Below are 24,795 nucleotides of genomic sequence, written 5' to 3'. Positions count from 1 at the left end.
TTTTCTGACAGGACATAGCAAAATTGAATGTATTTGTGCTGCCAGTTGGTGATGCCCCTTGATGTAGGTTTTCGTCTTTACTCTTCCTGCCTTACCCAGCTCCCATTGCACATATAAATTTAAACACACTGTGCTTCATGTAACTCAGTTCAGGACACCAAAGAAACACTGTTATTTGTCTGGAGCTAAGAAAATAGTACAGGCATAATTGCTGTATTTTCTGTGAATCACTTAATTAGGAATGCCCTCTCCACCCCCAACAGGGTCCATATCCACATAATAACTTTCAAAGTTTTCATGATGGCCTTGTTAATCCTTCACTTTCATGAATGGAATTGTACAAAAGAAGATTAAGGTTTGGTCTATATACTCAAGTCTTAACCCTGGTAAGACTGATTTAAACGTATCTCTTCAGTTCTTCTGCTGCTTTATATGGTGTCAGCAAACTAACAGAAAGTCGATTGGCCAAATAAACAGTTTGCTTATACCTATTTTTATATTTTTATTTTTAAGCAAAGAAGTTATTTGGCTAAGTGACTTCATATTGGTTTGCTGAATTTACTAATAATATTAATAAATATACTCGTAGACCTACAAAGAAAAGGCTAAGGACTTAAGAATAAATAAAGTCAGAAAGCATATTTACTAAGTACCTATGAGTTGTAGATATTCTTAGAGAATACAAAGAAATCAAGAGTGATATTTACCATTTTGGGGGCTCTCATTAGATTTTAAAATTTAATTCCCAAACCAACCAATGTTGTTATTATTACCATTATCCCCATTTACATGTAAATTTTACAAGAAAATCAAGCAAGTACTTCCAATATGCCACACCCAAAAAGGGGGAGCGAGAACACAAAAAAGGCAAGCTGACTTTAGATGGTCTTAAAACTCCTATATCACACGCCTCAAAAAACTTAACTTTACAGTCTATTTAGGGAGTAAAAACTTGTTCAAAAAGAAAATTATGGTGAAGGATCTAAGGCAATACAGCAAACCAAAGATAGTCTTTTCAACAAATGGTACTGAAACAATTGAACAGCCACAAGCAAAAAAAAAAAAAAATTAATGAATCTAAACACAGACCTTACACCCTTCCCCAAAATTAATTCAAAATGTACCATAGACCCAACTGTAGAACAGAGAACTATAAAACTCCCAGAAGATAAGGAAATAGAAAACCTAGGTGACCTTTGGTGTGGCCATGACTTTTCCAATAGAGCAAGAGCAGACCTGTGGAAGAAACACATAATACGCTGGACTTCATTAAAATTAAGGAAAAAAAAAAAACCTGCACTGTAAAAGACAATGCCAACAGAATGAGAAGTCAAGCCATAGACTAGGAGAGAATATCTTCAAAATATACATCTGATAAAGAACTGTTATCTAAAATACGCAAGCAGTGATTAAAATTCATAAGAAAACAACTCCAATAGAAAAATGGGTCAAAGACCTTAAGAGACACATCACCAAAGATCACACAAGATACAGAGATGGCAAACATGTATTTGAAGATTCTCTGCGTCTTATTTCATCAGGAAAATGCAAATTAAAATGAGATGCTGCTACCTGCCTGTTAGAATGGCCAAAATCTGGAATACTAACACCAAATGCTGGCTAGGATGTGGAGCAGCAGGAATGCTTCTTCATTGCTAGCGGGAATGCAAAATAGTATAGGCACTTGAGAAAACAGTTTAGAGGTTTCTTACAGTACTGAACATACTTTTCCCATACAACCCAAATATCACTATCATTAATATTTTTCCAAAGGACTTGAAACTTATGTCCATACAAAAGTCTGCACACTATAATGTATAGTGTCATAATTCATACTTGCAAACACTTGGAAGCAAATAAGATACTCTTAAGTCAATTGAATCAATAAACTGGGGTTCATCTGGACAGTGGAATATTATTCAGTGCTAAAAAGAAATGAGCTATCAAGCCATGAAGAGAAAATGGTGGGATTTTAAATGCATCCTACTGAGTGAAAGAAGCCCGTTCGAGAGATTACATACTGTGTGATTGCATTATATGATATTCTGGAAAAGATGAAACTATGGAAACGGCGAAAAGATCAGTGGTTGCCAGGGGTTCGAGGAGGGAAGAATAAACAGGTAGAGCACAGAGGATGTTAGGTCAGTGAGAATACTTGGTGTGATACTACAATGACGGATGCATGTCATTCCATATTTTTCCAAATCCCAAGAATGTACAACACCGAAGGTGAGTCCAAAGGTAAACTATGGACTCTGGGTGATTATGATGATTATGATGTGCCAATATGGATTCCTCAGTTGTAAAAAGTGTACCACCAGTGGGAATGGTGATAACGTGAGAAGTTATGCATGTATGGGGGGTATACGGGAAATCTGTACCTTTCTCTTGATTTTACTGCAAAGCTAAAACTGCTCTTAAAAAAAAAAAAAAAAAAAAAACTTAAAAAAAGGAAAATTCAAAATACAAGGTATCATAATGATTCAGATAATGATTCAATAGGAAAAGGACCAACTCAGGATCAGAAGACCTGCATCCTGGCTGTGGTTAAGTAAAGTATTAAACCTCCTTGTGTATCAGTTTATTGCTATGCAGAAAATTACTCATCTTTAATATGTGGAGAGAGAGGAAGAGAAACTACTGCAGTTTGTGGTCAAGAAGCTGCATATTTTAGCCAGGTTCCCTGGGGAACCGCTAAGAATGAGGCAGGTACACAGAGACAACAATATAGGATCATATTTTATTGCATTGGCTATGGACTCATTTTAAGAACAGACCCCAGGGCAAATAATACTTTATATGCTAATAAAAATAATTAAAAAAAAAAAAAGAACAGAAACACACAGCTGGTAAGTTGGCATCAGTCAGCCACACAGACTATCTCTAGACAGAAGCTATGTGGGAGCAGTCTTTGGAAAGAAAGAAAAAGGGACTTATATGCTGGCTGCTATTTTATGATGGGGCTGTATTATCTGGACCTTTGACAGCCAGTGGTACTGAGAGAACCTGAGGGAATGCCTAAGGTGGGCCTTTAACAGTGGGAATCCAGAGTAGGCTTGGGAAGATGGGTGGGATTCAGGTAAGCAGATTGGAGGGCAAATCCTCTGCTAGGTACTTGGGAAGAGCCTGTGTTTCCTCTCATTTAGAACTGACTGAAGATTGTGTGCTGTGCTGTGTTGAGAATGATCTACATCACTTGGTAGAGAGGCTAGATTTTATTTTCTATCACCCATGCAGTCATCTCTTAAGATAGGACTTCATTTTTGTTCTATCTTCATCTCTTTCTCATGTGTATGTGTGTGTGTGATCTCATTCTTGCTTTATTTTTACTGCTCTGATGGTCTTTTAAAGAATGATAAAATAGGGTTGCATTAATCCATTGATTACATCTTTAAATTTCCCTTGGCCAGAGGAGTGAGCTATTTCCTGTGTATAATTACCATTAGAGTCATTTAAAGTTATTGCCTTAAAAAGAGGAGAATGAGAACTTTTACTTTGATTTAAATGAGCTAGCTTTGATATTTACTTGTTTGTAGATCATGTCAGTCATTTTTTGTAGCTTGTTAAAATAAGGAATTTTTGGGGCGCCTGGGTGGCTCAGTGGGTTAAGCCGCTGCCTTCAGCTCAGGTCATGATCCCAGGTCCTGGGTTCAAGCCCCACATCGGGCTTTCTGCTCAGCAGGGAGCCTGCTTCCTCCTCTCTCTCTGCCTGCCTCTCTGCCTACTTGTGATTTCTCTCTGTCAAATAAATAAATAAAATCTTTAAAAAAATAAAAAATAAATAAAATAAGGAATTTTTAAGAGGTAGTTTATTAAGTGGCAGTGAAATCGGCATACCTATCACACTTTAGCTATGATAATCAGGTGCTAAAATTATTAAAATGTAATATCAATATTTGATCTAAAATGAATTCCAGTGGGACATTTTACTTAAAACCTAAATTGTGTAGAGTCAGAATTTATACACATTTTTCTACTTCATATCTAACTCATTTTAATCCAATCTATTTTACATTTTCTAGATATCAGTAAAATTAGACCGTCAATTAAAATTTCATGGTCTACAGTATTATCTTTAGACAGAACTGGAAGCAATACTCCAGTTAATAATCTAACTATAAAAATAGCAGTATTGCTCTAGTTTCAGCAATAAGAAATTATAATTGCCCAATGTCCTAATTTCTTGTAATTTAAGAAATTTAGCTATTGCTAATCTTCTGCATCCTCAAACTTGGTGCTGGGCTATGGTTAATATCAAACAAACAAATAAAAATAGAGCCTTCATCATTTTTTATTCATGTGGGATCTACGTATACAGATTTGTTTTCTGTATGTAGGTTAACCAAAGATTGGATATATATTAGATTCACTGTAGTCATAACTAGATGTGAATGATAATCTCTATTATATTTAAGAGGTTTATAATAGATAGCTTATCACACGCAACACAGGAAAAAACATTCCACATTAGTCTTTCTGTAGTTCCTCAGAATGACACAAAATTTGACATGCATTTCAGGTAAAAGAGTCCACAAGTTCATTTCATTGGTAGTCCATCTTCCTGGTATTTCATTCATAGTAACACATCAAGTAGAAGGCAACGGGTATGAAATGAGGCAAATGGGTAGACTATTACTTTTGTTTTCTGTTTATGCTCCTAACATTCCCTGACAGTAGGTAGACTGAAATGTTGGATGTTCAATCACTTCATATAGTGTTCCTTCAACTTATCAGTTAACCTTGAAATGCTTACATGTGTTGTTGGTTCAGTTTTCCACATGTTCTATTTTCTAATGCCACCATAAAATCTACCAATGTCACCTGACTGTCAGAAACAGCTTGAGCTACTGAGTTCCTACCTTTTTAAAGCCCACAATGCAATTAGATGAATAGTGTAGTACATTACAAATGCCAGCTATTAATTTTTCAAATGTTGAATGGTCATGATACATCTACGCATGTAATGTCTTTACATTCTAATTTTTACAGAATATTTTAAATGCAAATGCCTTAACTTGTGATTTAATTATCTAGAGTACTAGGCTTTGGTAATTTGGGGGAAATTTTTCTATTCAATAGTGCCAACAGTTGAAACACACTAATTAAGTGAATATTTGAGTAGAGACTGGGGAGGAAGGGTGTTTATCACTTAACTGTGAATTGATTATATTGGAAGTGTTAAGAAGAAATATACAAACCCTGAAAGTTGAGTTTCAGAACCCAGTGACACCAAGCCCAACACAGTCCAGGACTAATAACCATGATAGTTAAAACCTAAAAAGGTACTGATGAATCCAATCAGACAAAAGAGTTTTCAGACATCAGGCATGAGTCAGAGCCAAAATGAGAATCAAAAATCCCACTCTGAGTCATGAAGGAGAGCAAAAGCCAAAGACTAGTGCCAATGAAGAGTAAGCATGAGATTAATCACTAACATTTCATTAATTCAATTATCATAGCAACTCTGTATTCCTTCCCAAAATAAAAATGAGAACATTGTCGGTCAGGAAGAGTAACTTGACAAATAACACAGTTGGGAGGGTGCATGAATTCAGTGAAGGGTCTCAAGCAGCGAAACTTAGTACTGGGAAGAGTCTCCCTTCATTAGGCCCCTTTTAAAGAGCCTGATATATATCTTTCAGTTCTCTTTTTTTTTTTTTTTAAGATTTTATTTATTTTATTTGACAGAGATCACAAGTAGGCAGAGAGGCAGGCAGAGAGATAGAGGAAGAAGCAGGCTCGCGGCTGAGCAGAGAGCCCGATGTGGGGCTCGATCCCAGGACCCCGGGATCATGACCTGAGCTGAAGGCAGAGGCTTTAACCCACTGAGCCACCCAGGTGCCCCTCAGTTCTCTTTGTTCAAAATGGAATGTGACAAAAAACAATGTTGTCACTGTTCATGGAGTTACAGAAGTGCCTATATTCTTTGGCAGAATGAGAAGTTGGTTCATTTAAAACCTACCTATTGACTGCTAACTAGCAGTCAGGCCTACTGCTAAACTAAGCATTTTAAATAGTTTATGTCACTCACTCCTCATGACTCTCTGACACAAGTAATATCCCTATCCACATGGGACAAATGAGAAACTGAGGACTTGGCATGTTGAGTAACTTGGCCCAGTGGTTATAAATACTAAATGTTAGGGCTCAGATTCAGTAACAGGCAAAGCAGTTTGACCTGAAACTCCATGTTTGCTAATAACTCTGCTAATAATACCCTATTGCATAGGATGGCATGGAAAAGAAGAAAAATAATTCTTAGTATCAGTCTTGCCATCATTATTGCCGCATGTTTAGGGTTAAACTCTCACATAGTAGAGAATATCAAACTTGCCTTTAAGGTGTCACAACAGTTTAGAACCCTGAGAAAATGTGCACGTGGACTCTCTGAAGGTGAGAGTAGAGTCTCCAATATTAAAGGTTATTCTGTACAAAGGAATGCATATGTAAAATGAATAAACTGCTCAAGTTTGTGTTCTTAGTAACTATACTGTTGGTAAACTATGCTTTGGAAACTTGAAGTGAAAGTGATTTGCCTAGATAGTTGCTTCCTGGTCCAAAGAGAAAGACAAGTTGGAATCTGGGCCCTGTACTACCTAGTGAATAACTTGAGTACACTCCTGCTTCTTCCCTTGTTTCAGTTTCCCCATCAGGAAATTAGGGATGATACCAATAGTGAGCCTAGGGGTTTGACTTAAGGATTCACTGAGTTGACATTTATTATACAATTAGTAGAGGGCCTGTGTAGAGTTGACCTGCAGTAATAACCTCCTTGGATTTTGACCACTGCGTTTATTCATAGAGAAGTGTGTCCTTGGTAATTAACACCCTGTTACTCTTATTTCTATTATAACATCTAACATCCTGCCTAGAACTCAGTAGATACTAGTAAGTATTTGCTGAGTAAGTTTAGAAGGAAGAAAGTATTAGCATTGCTCCATTTCCATTTATATATTTAAATTGCTATTAAATTTTCTTTTCAATTCCCTTTATCTATTTAGCCCACTCCCCCCCACCGCTGCCTCCCCTCTGGTGACCACCAGTTTGTTCTCTGTATTTAAGACTCTTTGTTTGTTTGTTTGTTTCTTTCTTTCTTTCTTTCTTTCTTTATTTATTTATTTCTTTGTTTTGTTTCTTACATTCCACATATGACTGAAATCAATGATATTTGGCTTCCTCTGAGTAGTTCACTCAGTATTATATTCTGTGGATCCATTCCTATTGTTGCAAATGGCAAGATCTTTTTTTCCCCCAAGTAATATTCCATTGCATATATACCACACCTCCTTTATCCATTCTTCCATAGATGGACACTTGGGTTGCTTCCCTGTCTTGGCTGTTGGAAGTAATGCTGCAATAAATATAAGGTTGCATTATCTTTTTGCATTTGTGTGTTTGTTTTCTTTGGTAAATACCTAGTGGTAGAGTTACTGGATCATATAATAATTCTATTTTTAATTTTTTGAGGAACCTCCATATTGTTTTCCACAGTGGCTGCACCAGTTTTCATTCCCAACAATATTGTATGAGGGTTCCTTTTTCTCCACATCCTCACCAACACTCGTCATTTCTTATCTTTTTCATTTTAGCCATTCTGACAGGTGTGAGGTAATATCTCATTGCGGTTTTGATTTGCATTTCCCTGTTGATTAGTGGTATTGAGCATCTTTTCATGTTTCTGTTGGCCGTTTGTATGTCTTCTTTGGAAAAATGTCTAGTCAGGTCCTTTGTCCACTTTTAAACAGGATTATTTGGGGTTTTTTGGTGTTGATTTGTGTAAGTTCCTTATAAATGTTTGGTATTAACCACTTACTGGATTATATCACTTGCAAATATCTTCTCCCATTCAGTAGGTTGACTTGTCATTTTGTTGATGGTTTCATTTGCCTTGCAGAAGCTTTTTATTTTGGTATGGTCAAGAGTCTAATTTTGCTTTTGTTTCCCTTACCAGGGGACACATAGCAAAAAAAACCATTCCTATGACTAGAGTCATAGAAATTACTGCATATATTTTCTTCTACGAGTTTTATAGTTTCAAGTCTCACATTTGGGTTTTTAATCCATTTTGAGTTTTTGTAAGAAAGTAGTCCATTTTCATCCTTCTGAATATAGCTCTCCAGTTTTCCCAATCTTCTTGCCTCCTTTGGCATGGATTTGTTGACCTATAATCACAGGTTTATTTCTGGGCTTTCTATTCTGTTTCTAAATTGCTTTTGAATTTTTAGAAGCCATACCACATTAAATGATGCTCACATTTTTTCATTTAGGCTTTTATTGTCTATGAGTAGTATAATCTCTGCATTAGGTCCTAATATACATATAAATATATATTTTATGTAATCACTTGATTGCCTTATGCTTCTGTCTCTATAACTATATTCTCTTTACTAATTATTCACAAAAATCTTTATTTTTATTACCAGAATGTTTTCTCAAAGTTTTTGATAGTCAAGCTTATCAGTGCTTGTGGCTGTGTTTTGTTTTAAACACCAAAGAAGCTTACATGAAATCAAGATAGAATATTTAAATATATTTCATTAGTATGTCCTTTCTATCCCTCTAGATACCATTTTAAACTACCTTTTAGAATATTCCAAAAGAAGAATAAAAAAAGTCAGTCCTTATATTTCTCTATGAATATTAACAAAACCATGAATTAAAATGTTTCAGCTAATTTTTATAGGTGCTTTCTTCCTTCCCTGAAAATGTCAACTGTTTAGTACAGTTTGATTTTAGTTGGTTGTTCTTTCTTTCTTTCTTTTATTTTAATCATTTCTTTTTTTTAATCATTTCTGCTAAGCCATATTTTAATATGTGACAGAACTTGAAATTTCACTTTTTTAAACTATTTTCTGTATAATTATTCTGCATAAAATTAGGGCTATGATTATGTGGTTTGATTCCATCTATGTTATCATAGAGTAAGTTTTCTTACTATATTTTACCATCTCTTACTAATTTAAAAAATTAGATGGTAAGTTGAAATATACTATTTACCATGTTATAAAGTTTTTAGTTATAGTTAAATCTCTGGTTTTCTATATCCTAGGTTGCTATGGAGAATTATTTTTTAATCATATTTTTAATAAGTGATAAATCAATTTGATTACTATTTTGGTTATTTTCATAAAATATTTGAATCTAACCTTTTTTATCTTTTATCTATTTTTGCATATTGATCTTATGAAAACAGTATAGATTCTTGCTTAGAAATAAAAATAATCTTTACAGGCCAAAGTTGAACTTATAATTAATTGATCAATGCTTCTCAAATCTTATTGTTCATCCTGATCGCTGGATATCTTGTTAAATGCAAAGTTTGATTCAGTAGGTCTGGGATGAGACCACATTTTGAGAAGCAAACACAGATGACTCTTCTAAGGGCATCTAATGACGACTCAACAGGAACTTCTTGAACATCAAAATAAACATGGAGAATTAGTCTACAGCAAGTAACTATAGATGGTTCTGGAAAGAGGATGAGTGCTAGAGATAATATAGAGATATGTAACTTTCAATTCATTCTCTAATACTTATTAGCTATTTACTCTTGGACAGATTGTAATTTTTCTTGGTCTGCATTCTCAGTATTTTAAACAGTGCTAGGCACATGAGAAATACCGGTTGGTTTTGAAGATTTCAAACAGATTTCAAACAGATTTTAACAGAAATAATCAATTTCAATGATGACAATTTCAATTCAATTTAACAAATGTTAACGTTGTCGAACATATACCACGAGCCTGAAAAGGGTAGTAATATTAAACCACTTTTTATATGAATTGTTCTTTTCTGAAAGCTAAGTGAAAAATTATATAACATATAAATACTGGCATTACTAGCTGGGATATTTGTCTGATGACCTTTAGATATCAACAGATATATAATTTATATCACTTAAATTGTCTTACTGGCCAAAATTTAACATTTCTGTGTTCCTGAAAATTCCTGATTTTTCCTAAATTCTAGAGATAGGTGATACACCGAGATGCTTCTCACATTGATCTCTTCTAATTAAATCAGATACAGAATTATATTTGGCCAGAAGTTTGCTGCATATTAGAATAGTTTTACTACTATTGTGTCATTAACAGTATGATTCAACTGTTCATGTAAATTGCAACCAAGAAATCTAGACATTTCAGAAAATAAATGAGATATCAAATGTCTGTTTGGGGAAATACTCCAAGATAATGGCTTAAACAAAAATCTGATTATAAGTCATGGAACATTCTAAACTCAGATGTGGCCCCAACTGAACACTTGACAGAATGTGGAACACATCACTAATAGTAAACTCAAAATCAGAAGCTAGCTTCATACAAATTGTAGTTGGCTGATATTCTCTTGGTTTCAAATTGGGTAATTAATTATATTAGCTACATTTTGTGTGATACACATATTAGGCACAATGATATTATTTGCAATGAAACAAATACTGTTTAGTATTGTTAATGGATATGACATGCATGGCAATTGTTATATCTTTCTTTCCTTTAAAATTATTGTTGTGACAAATTAGTTTTCATCACTTATTTTTTACAACCCTGACTACCTACTAGTGTTTTAAGAGTCGTGTTTTTAGAAAGTTGCTAATTATATTTATAAGACATAAAATTGGACACATGCTTTAATTTTTCCTTTTTTTTTTTTTTTTGGCTCCTTATTAAAGCACTGAATAGTGATTTTGTCAAGAAACCAATCTTGGGTTTTCCCTGATTACAGCAGTGGACTGATATTTGCTTTTGATTACTTCTGAGTTCTGGAGAAAACTTAAGAATCATTTTATGAAAGATTAGGATTTCTTAAACACCTATCCTTTCATTATGTGCTATATGATTGCATGTATTTTAGGACAATTTAATTCAGTCTGATTAATGAAGGCTTCATTCTTTTTATGCTTTTACCCTTTTTAATGGTATAGGCCATGTAAAAGGATAAGCCTGGGCCCTTTGTCTATGAAACCATATAGATGGTTCCTTCAATTCACTAGCTCTGGCAAATATTGTCATTGAGAACCCTGTTGTTTGATGGCTGAAAGTGTTAAATAAGAACAGGTTTCTAAAGCTATGACTAAACAACATGAAAATTAGCTTGCATTTCTCTAATGCCAAGTTCAATTTTCACCAGAGAGTTGACTTTTCAAAATGCATAGTGGTTAGTTACATTTGTTATTAATCAAGCAAATGGGCATTGTAGCATCAAGCCTTCATTTTATTTTTAATGGGCTTCAAAATCAACAATGATAAGTCAAGTGGTAGTATAGTAATTATCAATACTGTGTCAGAATTAGAGCAAATATCATTTATTCTACTATGGGGATTCAGAGATAGCTCACAGTCAAGGATAGGATAAAAGGAAATGAGTATGGTTATGGTTTTAGTAATGTTTTAAAATGAATATAGATGGTTAAGCCTTACTTTAAGAGCCTTACTTCTGTTAATTATGTATTTTCTTTTTAGAGTGTTTCTCTCAGAGGATGGCAGCCTCAAGATATATAACGTTACTAGGTCAGATGCCGGATCATATACTTGCGTAGCTACAAATCAGTTTGGCGTTGCAAAGAACACTGGCAGCCTAGTCGTAAAAGGTATTTTATTATCTTCATTTGTGCTTGATGAACATTGGAGATATGTGTGCCTATCACAACCTCTATTATTGTGTGAAACGCGTATCATGTTGTATATGTGAAATATTTGATTTCACAATTTAAGAATCGTGTTCCCATATACATTAATAGTATGTTTGCTCTGCCAGTGGGATACCACAGCAGATGTGAATACTTCGGCAGTTGAAATGCTGTCAGTGGGTAATTAGACAGAATTAAAACTGGTACCTAAAACATTTGAATTTTCACAAAAGACTTAATGTAGGAAGCTATGGACATTTTGATAAAATCGGATGATAATATTTTTCTTGGTTAAGTTTCCTTCAGAAGCTCTCATTTTATATGAAATTTTTACCATGGATATAAGGTTGCCAAATTCATAAGCAGTTCATTTATTTATATAACTCTAGGTGCATAGCTCGTGAGATGCAGACCCTCTTGCATACACTTTAATGAGTAGTTTCTTTCAAAGAGAAAAAAAAAATTAAAATATCTGTGTCTGTGTAAATCATTATTATAGCCATCATGGTAAACCTATAAGTTCACATAATTTATGATGATAGAACTGCATACTCTATTCTTCAGACTTTTAAGCTACTATCAATACAAATGTACCTCCATCAATCACCAAGGGACATAATTAGTATTCAAGTATCTATTCCCCATCTTTGCTACTTTACTTTGTTGAATCTCAGCTCATAAAACTAGTATGTTTACTGGAAGACATGTCACTTTTATCATTTCATTGCCTCCTGGATGATTAAAATGACTGTCTTGATAAAGTAGTTTGAACAGCTAATTAAGCCCAAATAATTAAATTCAGCAATCAGTGCTTTATCATCATTTCTATTAAAAATAAATATATTAAATAGAAAGTAGTTAGCTACTACATTTCAACTACTCTTTAAAATATCTCAAGGAAAAAAAAAAATACCCACCTTTATCCCTGGAAGATATTTTTGCCAACATTGTCTTAAACATATTACATTATGCCTGCTGACAATTGTCTAAAACACTCAGGGGAAATGTGATTGATGTAACTTGTGTCAAAATCTTATCAGTGTGACACATTTGGAAAAACTTTACTTCCTTAAGATTGTATTGTCATCAGATTTTTAAGACAGAGATGGACTTAACATTTCAAGGAATGTGCTGTAGCTATATCTAATGATAGGATATCTCTCCAGCAAATGTTTGGTACTACCCATATACTGAAAAACAACATTAAGGGGAAAAAAAGATTTATTCCCTCATTTCAAATTAAGAAGGTGCAGGTGGTAGCCATTCATTTTAAAATATGAAGAAGGTTAAAATATGGTGGAGGACAGCATCACAGTTAATTTTTCCAAGAATGGAGAAATCCAGAGGGAATTAAAACAAATATAAAGGATCAAAGGTACTGGTGCTCGAAATGTAGTTTCTCAATGAAAGTTTCTGCAGAATACTGGTGATCCATTAGGACCATTGGTTTTACTGCTAAAATACAGTGATGGACATCCTTTCATCACCTACATTCCAGTGATAAAAGTTATTATATATATTGGACTGCAATGACTACTTTCTCTTCCTCAAATGTTTCAAACATTTGGCATCATGATGATGTCCTTTAGCAAAAAATGGGAGAAAAGAAAAAAAGAGGACTCACATAAATATGTAACTGGAGAAGCTGGACTGTGCTTATTTCTCAAGGTGGCAGTTGGATATTTCAGCTTTGTAACACAGCCATGTTTTTTCTAGATGGGTTCCCAGTTCTTTGGGTAGAAACAAGTTCATCTGTAATTTGGCATAGTCCATAAAACACACGATCAACTCTCTGGACAAGGGAGAAAATAAATAAGATTGCTTGGTTTAAAACAAAATGAAACAAAGCAAAACACAAAAACTCCATGAAGTTTTATTTATTTCTAGTGTTCTTTGCTGGGGCTATTGGAACAAAATTATCCTAATCTGCAGTCCTGGTCGCCTTAATCTTTACCACTCTTCCTTCCTTGGTAGGATTTTTCGTTTTCTGACATGCTATATACTTCACTTATTTGTCATGTCTATGGTTTTTTTCTCCTTCTTTCTCTTCTTCTAGAAAGAAGCATAAAGAAGGCAGAAATGTCACAAATCCTAGAACAGTCCTGGGAACTATATGTGTTCAATAATTATTGATTGAGTGAGATGATTTTATCCTACACTCTTTAGTTCTTAGATAATCTCTGTTCTGACTTCCTTGCACTAAAATATGAAGGTTTTCTATTTCTCAGGGTTTAAGCTTAGGATACTTTGCAATAAAGAGCATCAAAGGAAAATAATGAACTTCTAAAATATATTCACTTTCCGTATTTTAGGGTTTGTAGTTATGTATTTCTAATACATAGAGAACTCCTTACTCTGCAAGGGGGAACCATTGTGAAGTACATGAAAATCCTACAGACTTCATGAAGAGAACTCACTGTTCCAATATTTTCAGCACAAAGAAGAGAATCATTTACATATGCAAACAGGGCATATATCAGTATGCATGAATATCAAGTAATTTTCACTCATTTATATCTAATAATGAGAAGGAAATTGTGTTTGTTATTTTTAATCTTCATGAAATACCCACGTTCTGTTTTAGGGGGCTCTCTATGCTTCTTTGCCATTAACAAGAACCATGTTAAAAAGAAATACATACATACAGAGTAACATAAAAACATACATTTAAAAATAACTACATAAACAAAAAACGTGGACATTACAAATAAAAGCATCTTTAGAATTTTTTATTTTTTATTGATTTGTATTCTATGATTATTTATTAAACTGTGGGATTGCTGTGTAAATACGGACCTAAGATAAGTCTGTCATTAGCATATCCTCTTAACTGGACTCCTATTGCTAATTCTCTTTCAAGTAAGAATGTTTAAACTATTCCTGATGAAGAATTATTATTTTACAACCTACAAATTTGAAGCTTTAATCTGAGAAAGAATTATAATAATATGCATTGATTCAACCAATTTCCTGACTATTAAGAGTATAGTCATCTGGTTGTTTAAAATGATTTAATGTGTGTGTGTGTGTGTGTGTGTGTGTGTGTGTGTGTGTGTGTGTGTTCGTATTTTCTAGTCTATGGTGTTCATCTGATTGTCATTACAGAGTCAAATATAATTTTGTTTCTCACACCAAAATCAGCATATAGTGACCTTACTGGTAATAAGGTGGTAAAGAGCAAATGAGAAATTTCAGTAAAGCTGATGAAACAATCATCTCTTTGAATTGACTTATCAGCCCCAGTCATGCAAGAAATGTTGTTGTTAGATAACATGTAAAAAGATAATAGTTACAAGAGTAAGATATTTTCCAGCTTAGTTTTTAGCTGATATGGCTTATCTGCGTTAAGAGGATTCTGAAGTTATCTGCAATGTATGTTAGAGATTTCTATTTCACTCATGCAGTAGAATAAAGCCATTTTCCATTCAAACAGGGAATTTGGGAGCGCAATTAGCGCCAGCCTTGCTGGAGCCTCGGATGATGCCCAGTGTAATCCGAGGACATGTTCCTTAGGCACAAACAAGGAATCAAAAAGAGAGTTTAGGTGTTTTCGTTTTGGAGGACTTGCATAAAATTACAGTGTGTACATACACTTAAGAGGTACATGGAAATCACGTAAAAGGGGAAATGATTTGATCTGGCATTTGAAAAATTATTAAAAAGCAGAGTAACAGCAGGCTATAAAAATGATCTTGTTTGCAGGCAACATTTGTTTTTGTTTCCCCACTGGAGAAGTTTTGGATGTTCAATTATAGGCCTCATTGCTTCAGCATTATTTTCAACTGAAATGTCGGAACTTGGAAAAGCATATCTAATGTGCAAATTAAGTTTATTGCCGCTCATTTAGTTGTTTATTCTTTGTGATAGAAGTCTTTATTATACCAGCATGGAGAGTGGCCTATCTGTTTTCTCCAACAGAGTGATGGTGTGCACCATTATGGTTTTCTATTTACTAAGAGAAATACCAAGATAGGTAGATAATTGGAGGCTTTGTGGCTTCAAAAGGCAGTTTAAAGGATTTGAGGTGCTGAGCCCAGCTTTATTGAGAAGCTCAGCTTTATTGAGTAAACCAAAAGTACAATTTCACAGAAATGACAAGGCACATTGGAATACATCAGTCATATTTTAGTGGCTGAAAACACCACTGCAGAGAAGTCTCCAAGTACTGCTTATATTTTCCTCAGAATGCTTAATCATGCACCCCAGTTTTCTACAAAGAATGGTTTAAAGCATTTTTATAGAAAGGAAGCTTTGATTTAAAAATTATTAGTGGAAGTGTTTTTCAGGAGAAAAAATACATAGTGAAATTGTACACTGGCCAGGAATTTTCTTTCCCCCACTAATATTGAAAATAATGCTGAGTGAACTCTTGACACTGGAATTCCATAGTCCCTTCAAGTAAAAATGGAAGGAAAGAAGGAAGGAAGGAACGAACGAAGGAGAGAGAGAGAGAGAGAGGGAGACAAAGAAAGAAAGGTAGGAGGGAAGGAAGGAAGATAAACAACAACAAAGAAAACCCCCAAAACTTTTATTTAAGCAAATACAGTATCAGTGTTATTTTGGTCTTTGTAACAATTTAGTCCACAGTCTTTTTAAAAATGTTGCACACACCACTCCCATAAAATTTCCAGGTATGTTAAACAGTTGTTTTTTCTGAATATGTATTTTATAATATATAGTGTAAAGGACAGATATTAATGAATTTTAGGTTTTCACCTTTTGTTTTATATTGTTCCAGATGTTTTTCATTGAACAATTAAACCTAAACTGGTCAAAGTTTTGTTTAGTTTTGTTTATTCTTAATAAAAATAGGGACCGTATAGCTAGTCTTTCAAGCTAAGTGGAGGAAGCCAGACAGATGAGGATACACCACTCCTCAAAGTCATGAAGAGCACAGACTTTGGAATTAAATTAACTAGCTCTATTATTGAGTAGCATAAGACCTTGAAGAGGTTTTTTTTGTTTTTTTGTTTTTATTTTTGTCTTTGTTTTTACTATTACTGGTGTTGTATTCTTTATTACTATTATTATTAACCACCATTAAGCAAATATTTACTGTGTTCCAGGCACTGTGGTAGGTACTTTATGTCCATCATCTCGGTGATCCCTCACAACACTGTAAAGCAAATAATCATTATTTCTTTTACACAAAGGGAAACTGAGGCATAGATTGCTAAAATGACTTGACCATGGCTCTTGTATTAGTAAGTGACAGAACTTTTTTCCTTTTTTTTTTTTTAATCTTCCAGTTGAATTTATGTAATAATAACGGCCTGAGACTCTTTCGGTTTCACATGACATTATTTCAAGTCCAGTGGAAATAAAAACAGAGTATCTTGCAAAAACTAGTACATTTCCTAAATAGTTCAGCTTTTCATTTATTAGAATTCAATATCTGTTTATACTCTTTTCCATTTGAGGTGAACTTCACAGATATGAAATACACAAATCTTAAGTGTTTGCTGAATTTTGGCAAGTGCATATACCTGTGTATCCTAAACTCTACCAAATATAGAACATTAACATCACCCTGTAGAACTTTCCCTTGTGGCCCTTTGTCATCCCTCAATTCCTGCTCCCACCTGACTTATAGAAGCAACCACTATTAGGATTCTTTTCTGTTACTGTTACTGTTACTGTTAACTGTCTGTTACTGTTCTGTTTCTGTTACTGATTTCATACAAATGCCATCATACAGTATATATGTTTTGGTATCTGGCTTCTTTTAGTTGGCTTACACCACTAGTATCTACTTTCTCTTTTCATTAAAGATTAATGAAACAAAACTTTAACCAACAGCAGGTTTAGTCCGTGCAGTAAAAAAATATCTTGAACTGTCAGTGTTTTTGTCTTCAGTTTCCTTCCCCCGCCTGCATGTGTGCCCTGAATATTTGGTTAGGAATTGGAAGTTTAGTAATATGTCCTTGACTCCATTCTAATGGTAAAAGACACAGTTAGACTCCTTGAACCTTCTATTTCTATAGTGGCACGGAGGTCACTTATGTTCTAGTGCCATTTTTTAGGGATAATGTGTATCATTAGGATGTACAAGACCCTCAGGTGCAAGTTCTGTTTTCAGTTTATGGATCCTGAATACTCAAGGAAGCAGCTAGCAAATTCTTTCAAGCCCAAGTGAGGGATGGGCGTGGAGGAGGGCGGTGCCGAAACAGAGAAGAGGAATCCGAGGAATACAATTTACCCTGCTTCTCATCTTCTTTGCCTCATCTCATCTTGCCTTTTTTTTTTCCATTTTGTCTTCCCTCACCTCCAACATAAATGTTCAGAAGAAAACATCATCTTTCTGCTAGATCCTGTAGCCAGGCAAAATAAAATTTCCTCATTCCATTTCCTATAAAACTACAGAATTCTTCAGCCTGATGTTTTACTAGGGCCCAGCACAGAGTTATAGTTGGAGGACAGAGTGAACATTATCTGTTTATAAGAGATATAAATATGATGCCATAAATAGTCACTGCCTGTTATGTGTTAACAGCTTTGAAACTGAGTAGTTGGCATATCTAATTCATTAGGCAGATTCTATGGTGCATGCTCTTTCTGAATAGATGTCAGACCCTGTTTTGATTACTTGTTAATATAGAAGATCTGTGTTTACATTTTACATTATTACTTGCTAGGGAATTTTTCAGTGTTACCTTGCATGATACTTAGACATGTTTTCTCATTTAAACAACTCCAGTTTAGACAATTACTTTCTCTAGACTGTTCTTTGTTTATTTCTTTTACTCTGGGGTTTTGGTAGTCTTTTCATATTTGTTCCACATCATTTCAATACTGAGGTGAAAGATAAATGGGTAATGGTACCTGCAGGTAAACCGGAGTATACTGGCCATGGTTACTTTATGCATAATTGAAATTATGAAAAACTATACTCTGCCTGTATTGGAATATACCAAGTGCTGCATGTAGATTTTAATCTGTAAAACACATGTCTGAGCAGATAAAGATTGCACTAAGAGGATAGAAAACTTCCTAGCCTTATGCAAGTATATGTACAAAGAGAAAAAACATATTATAAAGATTAAAAACCCCTCCATTTCTGGCTTGCTAGAGGAGGAAATTAAAGACTCCATCACACTGATTTCCTTGTGTTTTTTTGTTTTTTGTTTTTGCTATCTCTGTAAAGAGTTTATTTCAGAGACTAGCTTTGATTTTCCTCTATTTGCTTTCCCTAGAGTTAGCAATTTTCTTATTTTGTTTGCTTAATTTTCTGTGGACTTGACGATAATTGATTCCTCAATTTTGTCTCTGTTGTCCCCCTTCACTATCAACCTGTCCTTCTGTATGGGAGCCCAGCTGCCTAAACATCATGCCTTTCTCAAAAAGGTAGAATTGCATCTTCCAATATATTTTTGAGAAAGAATTCAAGAGGAATGCAATGTTTTGGAGATCTTTCATGTTTGAAAATGTATTTATTCTATGCTTACATTTGATTGATGGCTTAGTTGGAAACAGAATTCTAGATTAGAAATCATTATTCTTAGCAATATGGAGATGTTACTGTGCTCTGAAAGCTGAAACCATCTTGATTTCTGATCTGTTGTTTATGACATCATTTCTGTCTGTCTGCTTGTCTTAGTTGTTTTTCCCCAACGTTCCACAATTGCCTGATGATGTGCTGTGGTGTAAATCTATTTTCAGCCTTTCTACAGGGCAATTGGTATACTTTGTCATCCTGAAAACTCATACTTTATCCTGGAATGTCTTCCTGGGTAATTTAATAATTTATTCCATTGCTTTCTCTATAATCCCTATTACTGAAAACATTGTATTTCCTAAACTGTTGAAAAAATTAGATTTCCTGGGGTGCCTGGGTGGCTCAGTGGGTTAAAGCCTCTGCCTTCAGCCTGGGTCATGATCCCAGGATCCTGGGATGGAGCCCCACATTGGGCTTTCTGCTCAGCAGGGAACCTGCTTCCCCCTCTCTCTCTCTCTGCCTGCCTCTCTGCCTACTTGTGATCACTGCCTGTCAAATAAATAAATAAAATATTTAAAAAAACAAACAAACTAGATTTCCTAAACTTTAGTTTGTGTGTATGTATATGTATATATGTATGTATCTTTCTGTGTGTATAGTTTATTATATTTTATATATTTCTATATTTAGGTAGTAGATACAGTTTTTATACATGTGTATATAAACTGTATATATTTTTGTTTCTCTCTCCTAGAATCCATTGTATATCTTTTTGTTTCTACCTCTGGGAATTTTTTACTTTGCTATTTTTAAAAAAATGTCTAGGTGTCCTTTTATTTTCTGACTGTTCTTTATATAATACCTTGCATTCTCTCTCTCTCTGAAAATATTGCTCATAGTTTTTCTTTTATCTAGCTTATTTTTCCTGCACGACCTCTGTGATCCCCAACTGCTTGCTTCTCTTTCTTTGTTTTAATCCCTACACTTTATTAAGAGTATACCAGGATACTTTGCGAATCTTAGTTATCTGCTCATATTTAAGAATGGGGCACTAAAAATCTTACAGAAAGCTCTGATCAAGTGTGTGTGTGAGGGGAGCATTTAATACTGGACTTCACACTAAGATGATCTGGCCAGTATATATCCTTGGAAAATGTAAACACACTATGGTTAGGATTTTCTCTTTGGTTTATCAGATCCCTAGGAAAAGCATCTCCCACTTCTCACCCCACTTTCCTGCCCAGAGAGCAAAGGCCCAGCAGCCAGCACCCTCAGAACTAAATGACATACAAGACATGGATCTCAGTCCTTACTAAATACATGTTTGTTAATTTCCCTGCTTTTAGTTAAGATTCCCTCATCTTCAACTATGCTTGCTACGGAGCAGTTCAAAGACTCTCCATTTCGTATTCTCTCAGGAGAATAATTTGCTAATCTTCTACTGAAATGAGAAAACACTACAGAGACCAAAATGCTTCCTATTGATAAAGTCTGTAAGGGGAGTTGACATGTTCAATGAATTTTCTTCTCTGCCTTCCTCACAGCCAACATAGGATTGAGCTTTATGGTAGATCAGTTAGAAATCATTTCATTTCGTTCCAGTTTCTCAAATTTTGTCTCCCCTTTTGATCTCTGTTTTGGTGGATTTAGGACTTCGGAAAAATTTCTTTTGGCTTCATTTATTAGAAGTTTGTAAAAAACTGAAAATAAAGACCATGTTTAATCAATTATCTTCATCAGGATATTATATGTCTTATATTTTATACTGATACTATTCTTCTCTACTAACATTTACAAAAAAGCCAAACTTTAGTTATTTCTTACCTGAACAAAATTTATCAAGAAATCAATAAATCACAGTTTGGTAGATAACGGGTCATGAACTCAAGTCTTCCACTTGTGGTCTAGATATGATCCCATCTCATGTTCAGGGACAATTTCCTCTCTCTGCCTCTCAGTCTCAGTCTACCTCACTCTCTTTCTTCTCTCTTATTTTGTATAACACACCATCCCCACCAGAATACTTTCATATTATTATTCTCATCATTTAAAAAAAAAGACCTTTTCTGACCTGCTTCCCTCCCAGCTACTGCCATAGTTGACTATTCTCCTTTATATCAAAACTCTTCAGAAGTTGTCTATGTGAGCTTGCTTTTTCCACTCCTTCTGGCCGACTTCGTTTTGAATCAACGCGACCAGGCTTTTCCCTTCCCATTCCATCAACACCGCTCTTAACAAGATGACTAGTAACCTCCATGTTGTGAAATCCAGCACTCAGTTCCCCATCTTCATTTACTTAACCTGTCAGACTATTGATCACATCCTTCTTGAAACACATTCCCCACTTGGCTGCCTGCACACTACATGTGTCAGGTTTTCCTTTTCCTTCTACATCTTACCTCACTCCCTTTCCATTTACTTTGCTGTTTCCTTTTAATCTTACCCATTTCCTAAATTTGGAGTGTGCCAGGGATTTGTTCTTGAATTTGTTCTCTGCCATATCTACTCCCTCTCATTCAGTGTCTTATTTAGTTTCGTCATGTTAAATACCATCCACAAACTAATTCCAAAATGATATACTCCATTCAAATACCTGCCTCATTCCCCAGGTCCCCTCACCAGTTTACCATCTTCACTTACCAGTTTACTATATGCTAATATTGGCCTCCTAATTCTTACTCCCAAGACTTGTTCCTACTGCAGTCTTTCCCTCTATATATTTTTTAAAGATCTTATTCATTCATTTCAGAGAGAACGAGTTAGAGAGAAGATGAGAGGAGACAAGGTCAGAGGGTGAAACAGACTCCCCATGGAGCTGGGAGCCTGATGTGGGACTCTATCTCGGGACTCCAGGATCATGACCTGAGCCAAAGGCAGCTGCTTAACCAACTGAGCCACCCAGGTTCCCCTCACTCTATATTAATAACAGTCTGTAGTGACATTAGCCAGGCCAAATCCTTTTAGTCATTTTTACTCCTTGCTTTCTTTCAAACCCCATTTCCAACTGTCCAACAGATGGCCCTCAGCATCAATAAATGTACATAATCTAACTACTTCTCACCGCTGCACTTACAAAACTTTAGTTAATCCACCACCATCTCTTTCCCGGTACATTTCTGCAGCACAGAGGTGCTTCACCAAGTTGATTTTGCCTCCAAGGGGGCCTTTGGCAATGTGTGGAGATAATGTTTGTTGTCACAACTGAAGGATCTACTGACATCTAGTGGGAAGAGGCCAAGGATGCCGCTAAGTATCTTGGAATGCACAGGGCAGCCTCCTCACCTTATTCTGAATCCACCCATACAGAAAGGCAACGAAAAATTATCGGGCTCAAAACGTTGATAATGTTGAGGTTGAGATACCCACTCATACAACCTTATGATTTGTCTTGATTCCATCATGCCTCCCTTCTAGAAACTAGAATGTTCCTATTAAAATGTAAATTTTTGCCTCTTCATGATGGAAGTCCTCTAATAGCTCCTCAGTTCAGTGTTGTTTCATTTGCTTAGTATTCATACTAGTGTACACCTGGAAGAAGGTAAGGATTTGATACTGATTGAGTGGTTTTGAATAAAAGATCGAATAAACAATTAGTTATTTTTATGTTAAGGATTTCTGCTTCTGTTGAATTCTTTCTCCAACTGTTATCAGTTATCATACTGTTCAAGGTATTATCTAAAATTCTAATGATAAATGGCCTAAATATTTTCAACCCTACACACAATCTGTTATTAAACATTAATAATATTTGGAGAAACTTTTGTCCTGACTAGTTGAAGCAGCTTTATCAGACTATTATCAGCGAAAAATATTATTAAAACCTTTTAAAAATAAATAAAAATAGCAGTTCAAAGGAATTATGACAGTAACCAAGGGGTTTGCAACATGAAGGACGATAGTCTGGAGAAAAGAAAAGAACAAAAAGAAAAGCAGAACTCCCCAGTGTTTTTCTCCAGAAACTTGTCACTTCCCAAGCACTACAAATTAGGAATAAAAAAGAAAAGAAAAAAATAGAAAGCAGAAAATGCCTCAAGCAGAAATTTTGGTAGCCTCATAGTGCAAGGAAGAAAACAATTGGGGCTCAGAATTAGCCAGATAAAATGAAGCCTACTACACAATTTGAGATTGAGTGGAGACACCTAGAGCACTTTATCCTGGTAATGAAAACAGAACAAAATTGACCACTGCTTAAAATGACTGACATTCAGATTCCATTTGTATCCATTTCCCGACTGGACTCTGCTCTTTTTAGTTGCCTGATTTAAAAAGGAAATCTTGGGCGCCTGGGTGGCTCAGTGGGTTAAGCCACTGCCTTCGGCTCAGGTCATGATCTCAGGGTCCTGGGATCGAGTCCCGCATCGGGCTCCCTGCTGAGCAGAGAGCCTGCTTCCCTTCCTCTCTCTCTGCCTGCCTCTCTGCCTACTTGTGATCTCTCTCTGTCAAATAAATAAATAAAATCTTTAAAAAAAAAAATAAAAAGGAAATCTTCTTGGAAAAAAATATATATATTTGTATTTGTATATATATATGTATATGGTATATATATATATAAAACAATATAACAATAGCAATAACAATAAAACAAATTTCAATGCATAATGCTGGTATTCAGTAAAATTTTATCAGGAAAAACTGGAACCAGGACCAAATGATCAAAACCCAGAACATCTGACATTAGCAATAAGTCACAGCTGATAGTAATATGAAAGTTACTAGACAGTGGTTTTTAAATAATTGTGATTAACATGTTAAAAATGACAAGATACCGAATTTCAGGAGGAAAATGGCATGTATTAAAAATCTGTGAGAGAAAAACAAATATCATATGATTTCACTTATGTGTGGAATCTAAAAAATAAAACAAAGGAACAAACAGAAACCGACTCATAAATACAGAGAACAAACCAGAGAGGAGGCAGACAGAGAAATGGACAAAATAGGTGGAGAGGTCTAAGAGGTACAAACTTCCAGTTATAAAACCAGTAAGTCATGAAAACGAAAAGTACAGAATAGAGGATATAGTCAGTAATATTGTAATAACATTGTGCAGTGACACCTGGTGACTGCATTTATTGTGGTGAGCATTGAGTAATGCATGGAATTGTGGAATTACTATGTTGTGCACCTGAAACAAATATACTATTGTGTGTCAACCCTACTGCAATTAAAAAGAATCAACTGGAAGTCTATAACTGAAAAATACAAAAGCTAAATTAAGAACAGTATAGATTGATTTTTAATACCAGATTAGATATGACAGAGAAAAGAATTAGTAAAATGGAGGATGTGTGAATAGAAAGTATCCAGACTGTAACATGGAGAGCAAATGCAATGAGGAAGACAAAAAAAAAAAAGAACTTCTTAAGGAGTATGTTGGATATGAATAGTTCCAACATAGGTGAAATTGTAGTTTCAGAAGGAGTGGAGAGGAGAGAAAGAAAATGAGGGATGAGCAGTATTTGAAGAAATATTTGCCAGCGATTTAAAAAACAAACAAAAACAACTGAAAATGACAGCAGCCATCCTATTCAGGGAATTCTATGACCCCTAATGAGGATAAACACAAAGGAAAGTTTAAATAAGCACATAAGCACATAGTAGTGAAACCAAAAGAAGAAAAGAAAAGAAAAACTGTCCTGATAAAAAAGATACATTATCTCCAAAAGAACAGCAATAAGACTGGCAGTTGTGATAGCAACAGAAATAGAAAATCCAAAAGACTGTGGAATGG

General features: G+C 34.9%; 1 protein-coding gene across 1 annotated transcript in view; it reads left to right on the top strand.

The window, feature by feature from the left end:
• Positions 1–24,795, top strand: part of CNTN6 (contactin 6) — a 235,538-nt gene that overhangs the window by 177,305 nt on the left and 33,438 nt on the right. Inside the window, 1 exon segment of the mRNA XM_047746509.1 lies at positions 11,463–11,590. Within this exon segment, the coding sequence (XP_047602465.1) occupies positions 11,463–11,590 (128 nt within the window).

The sequence above is a fragment of the Lutra lutra genome, chromosome 1 (genome assembly GCF_902655055.1).
Source record: "Lutra lutra chromosome 1, mLutLut1.2, whole genome shotgun sequence".
NCBI classification, from domain to species: Eukaryota; Metazoa; Chordata; class Mammalia; order Carnivora; family Mustelidae; genus Lutra; species Lutra lutra.
This window is presented reverse-complemented; position numbering and strand designations above follow the sequence as displayed.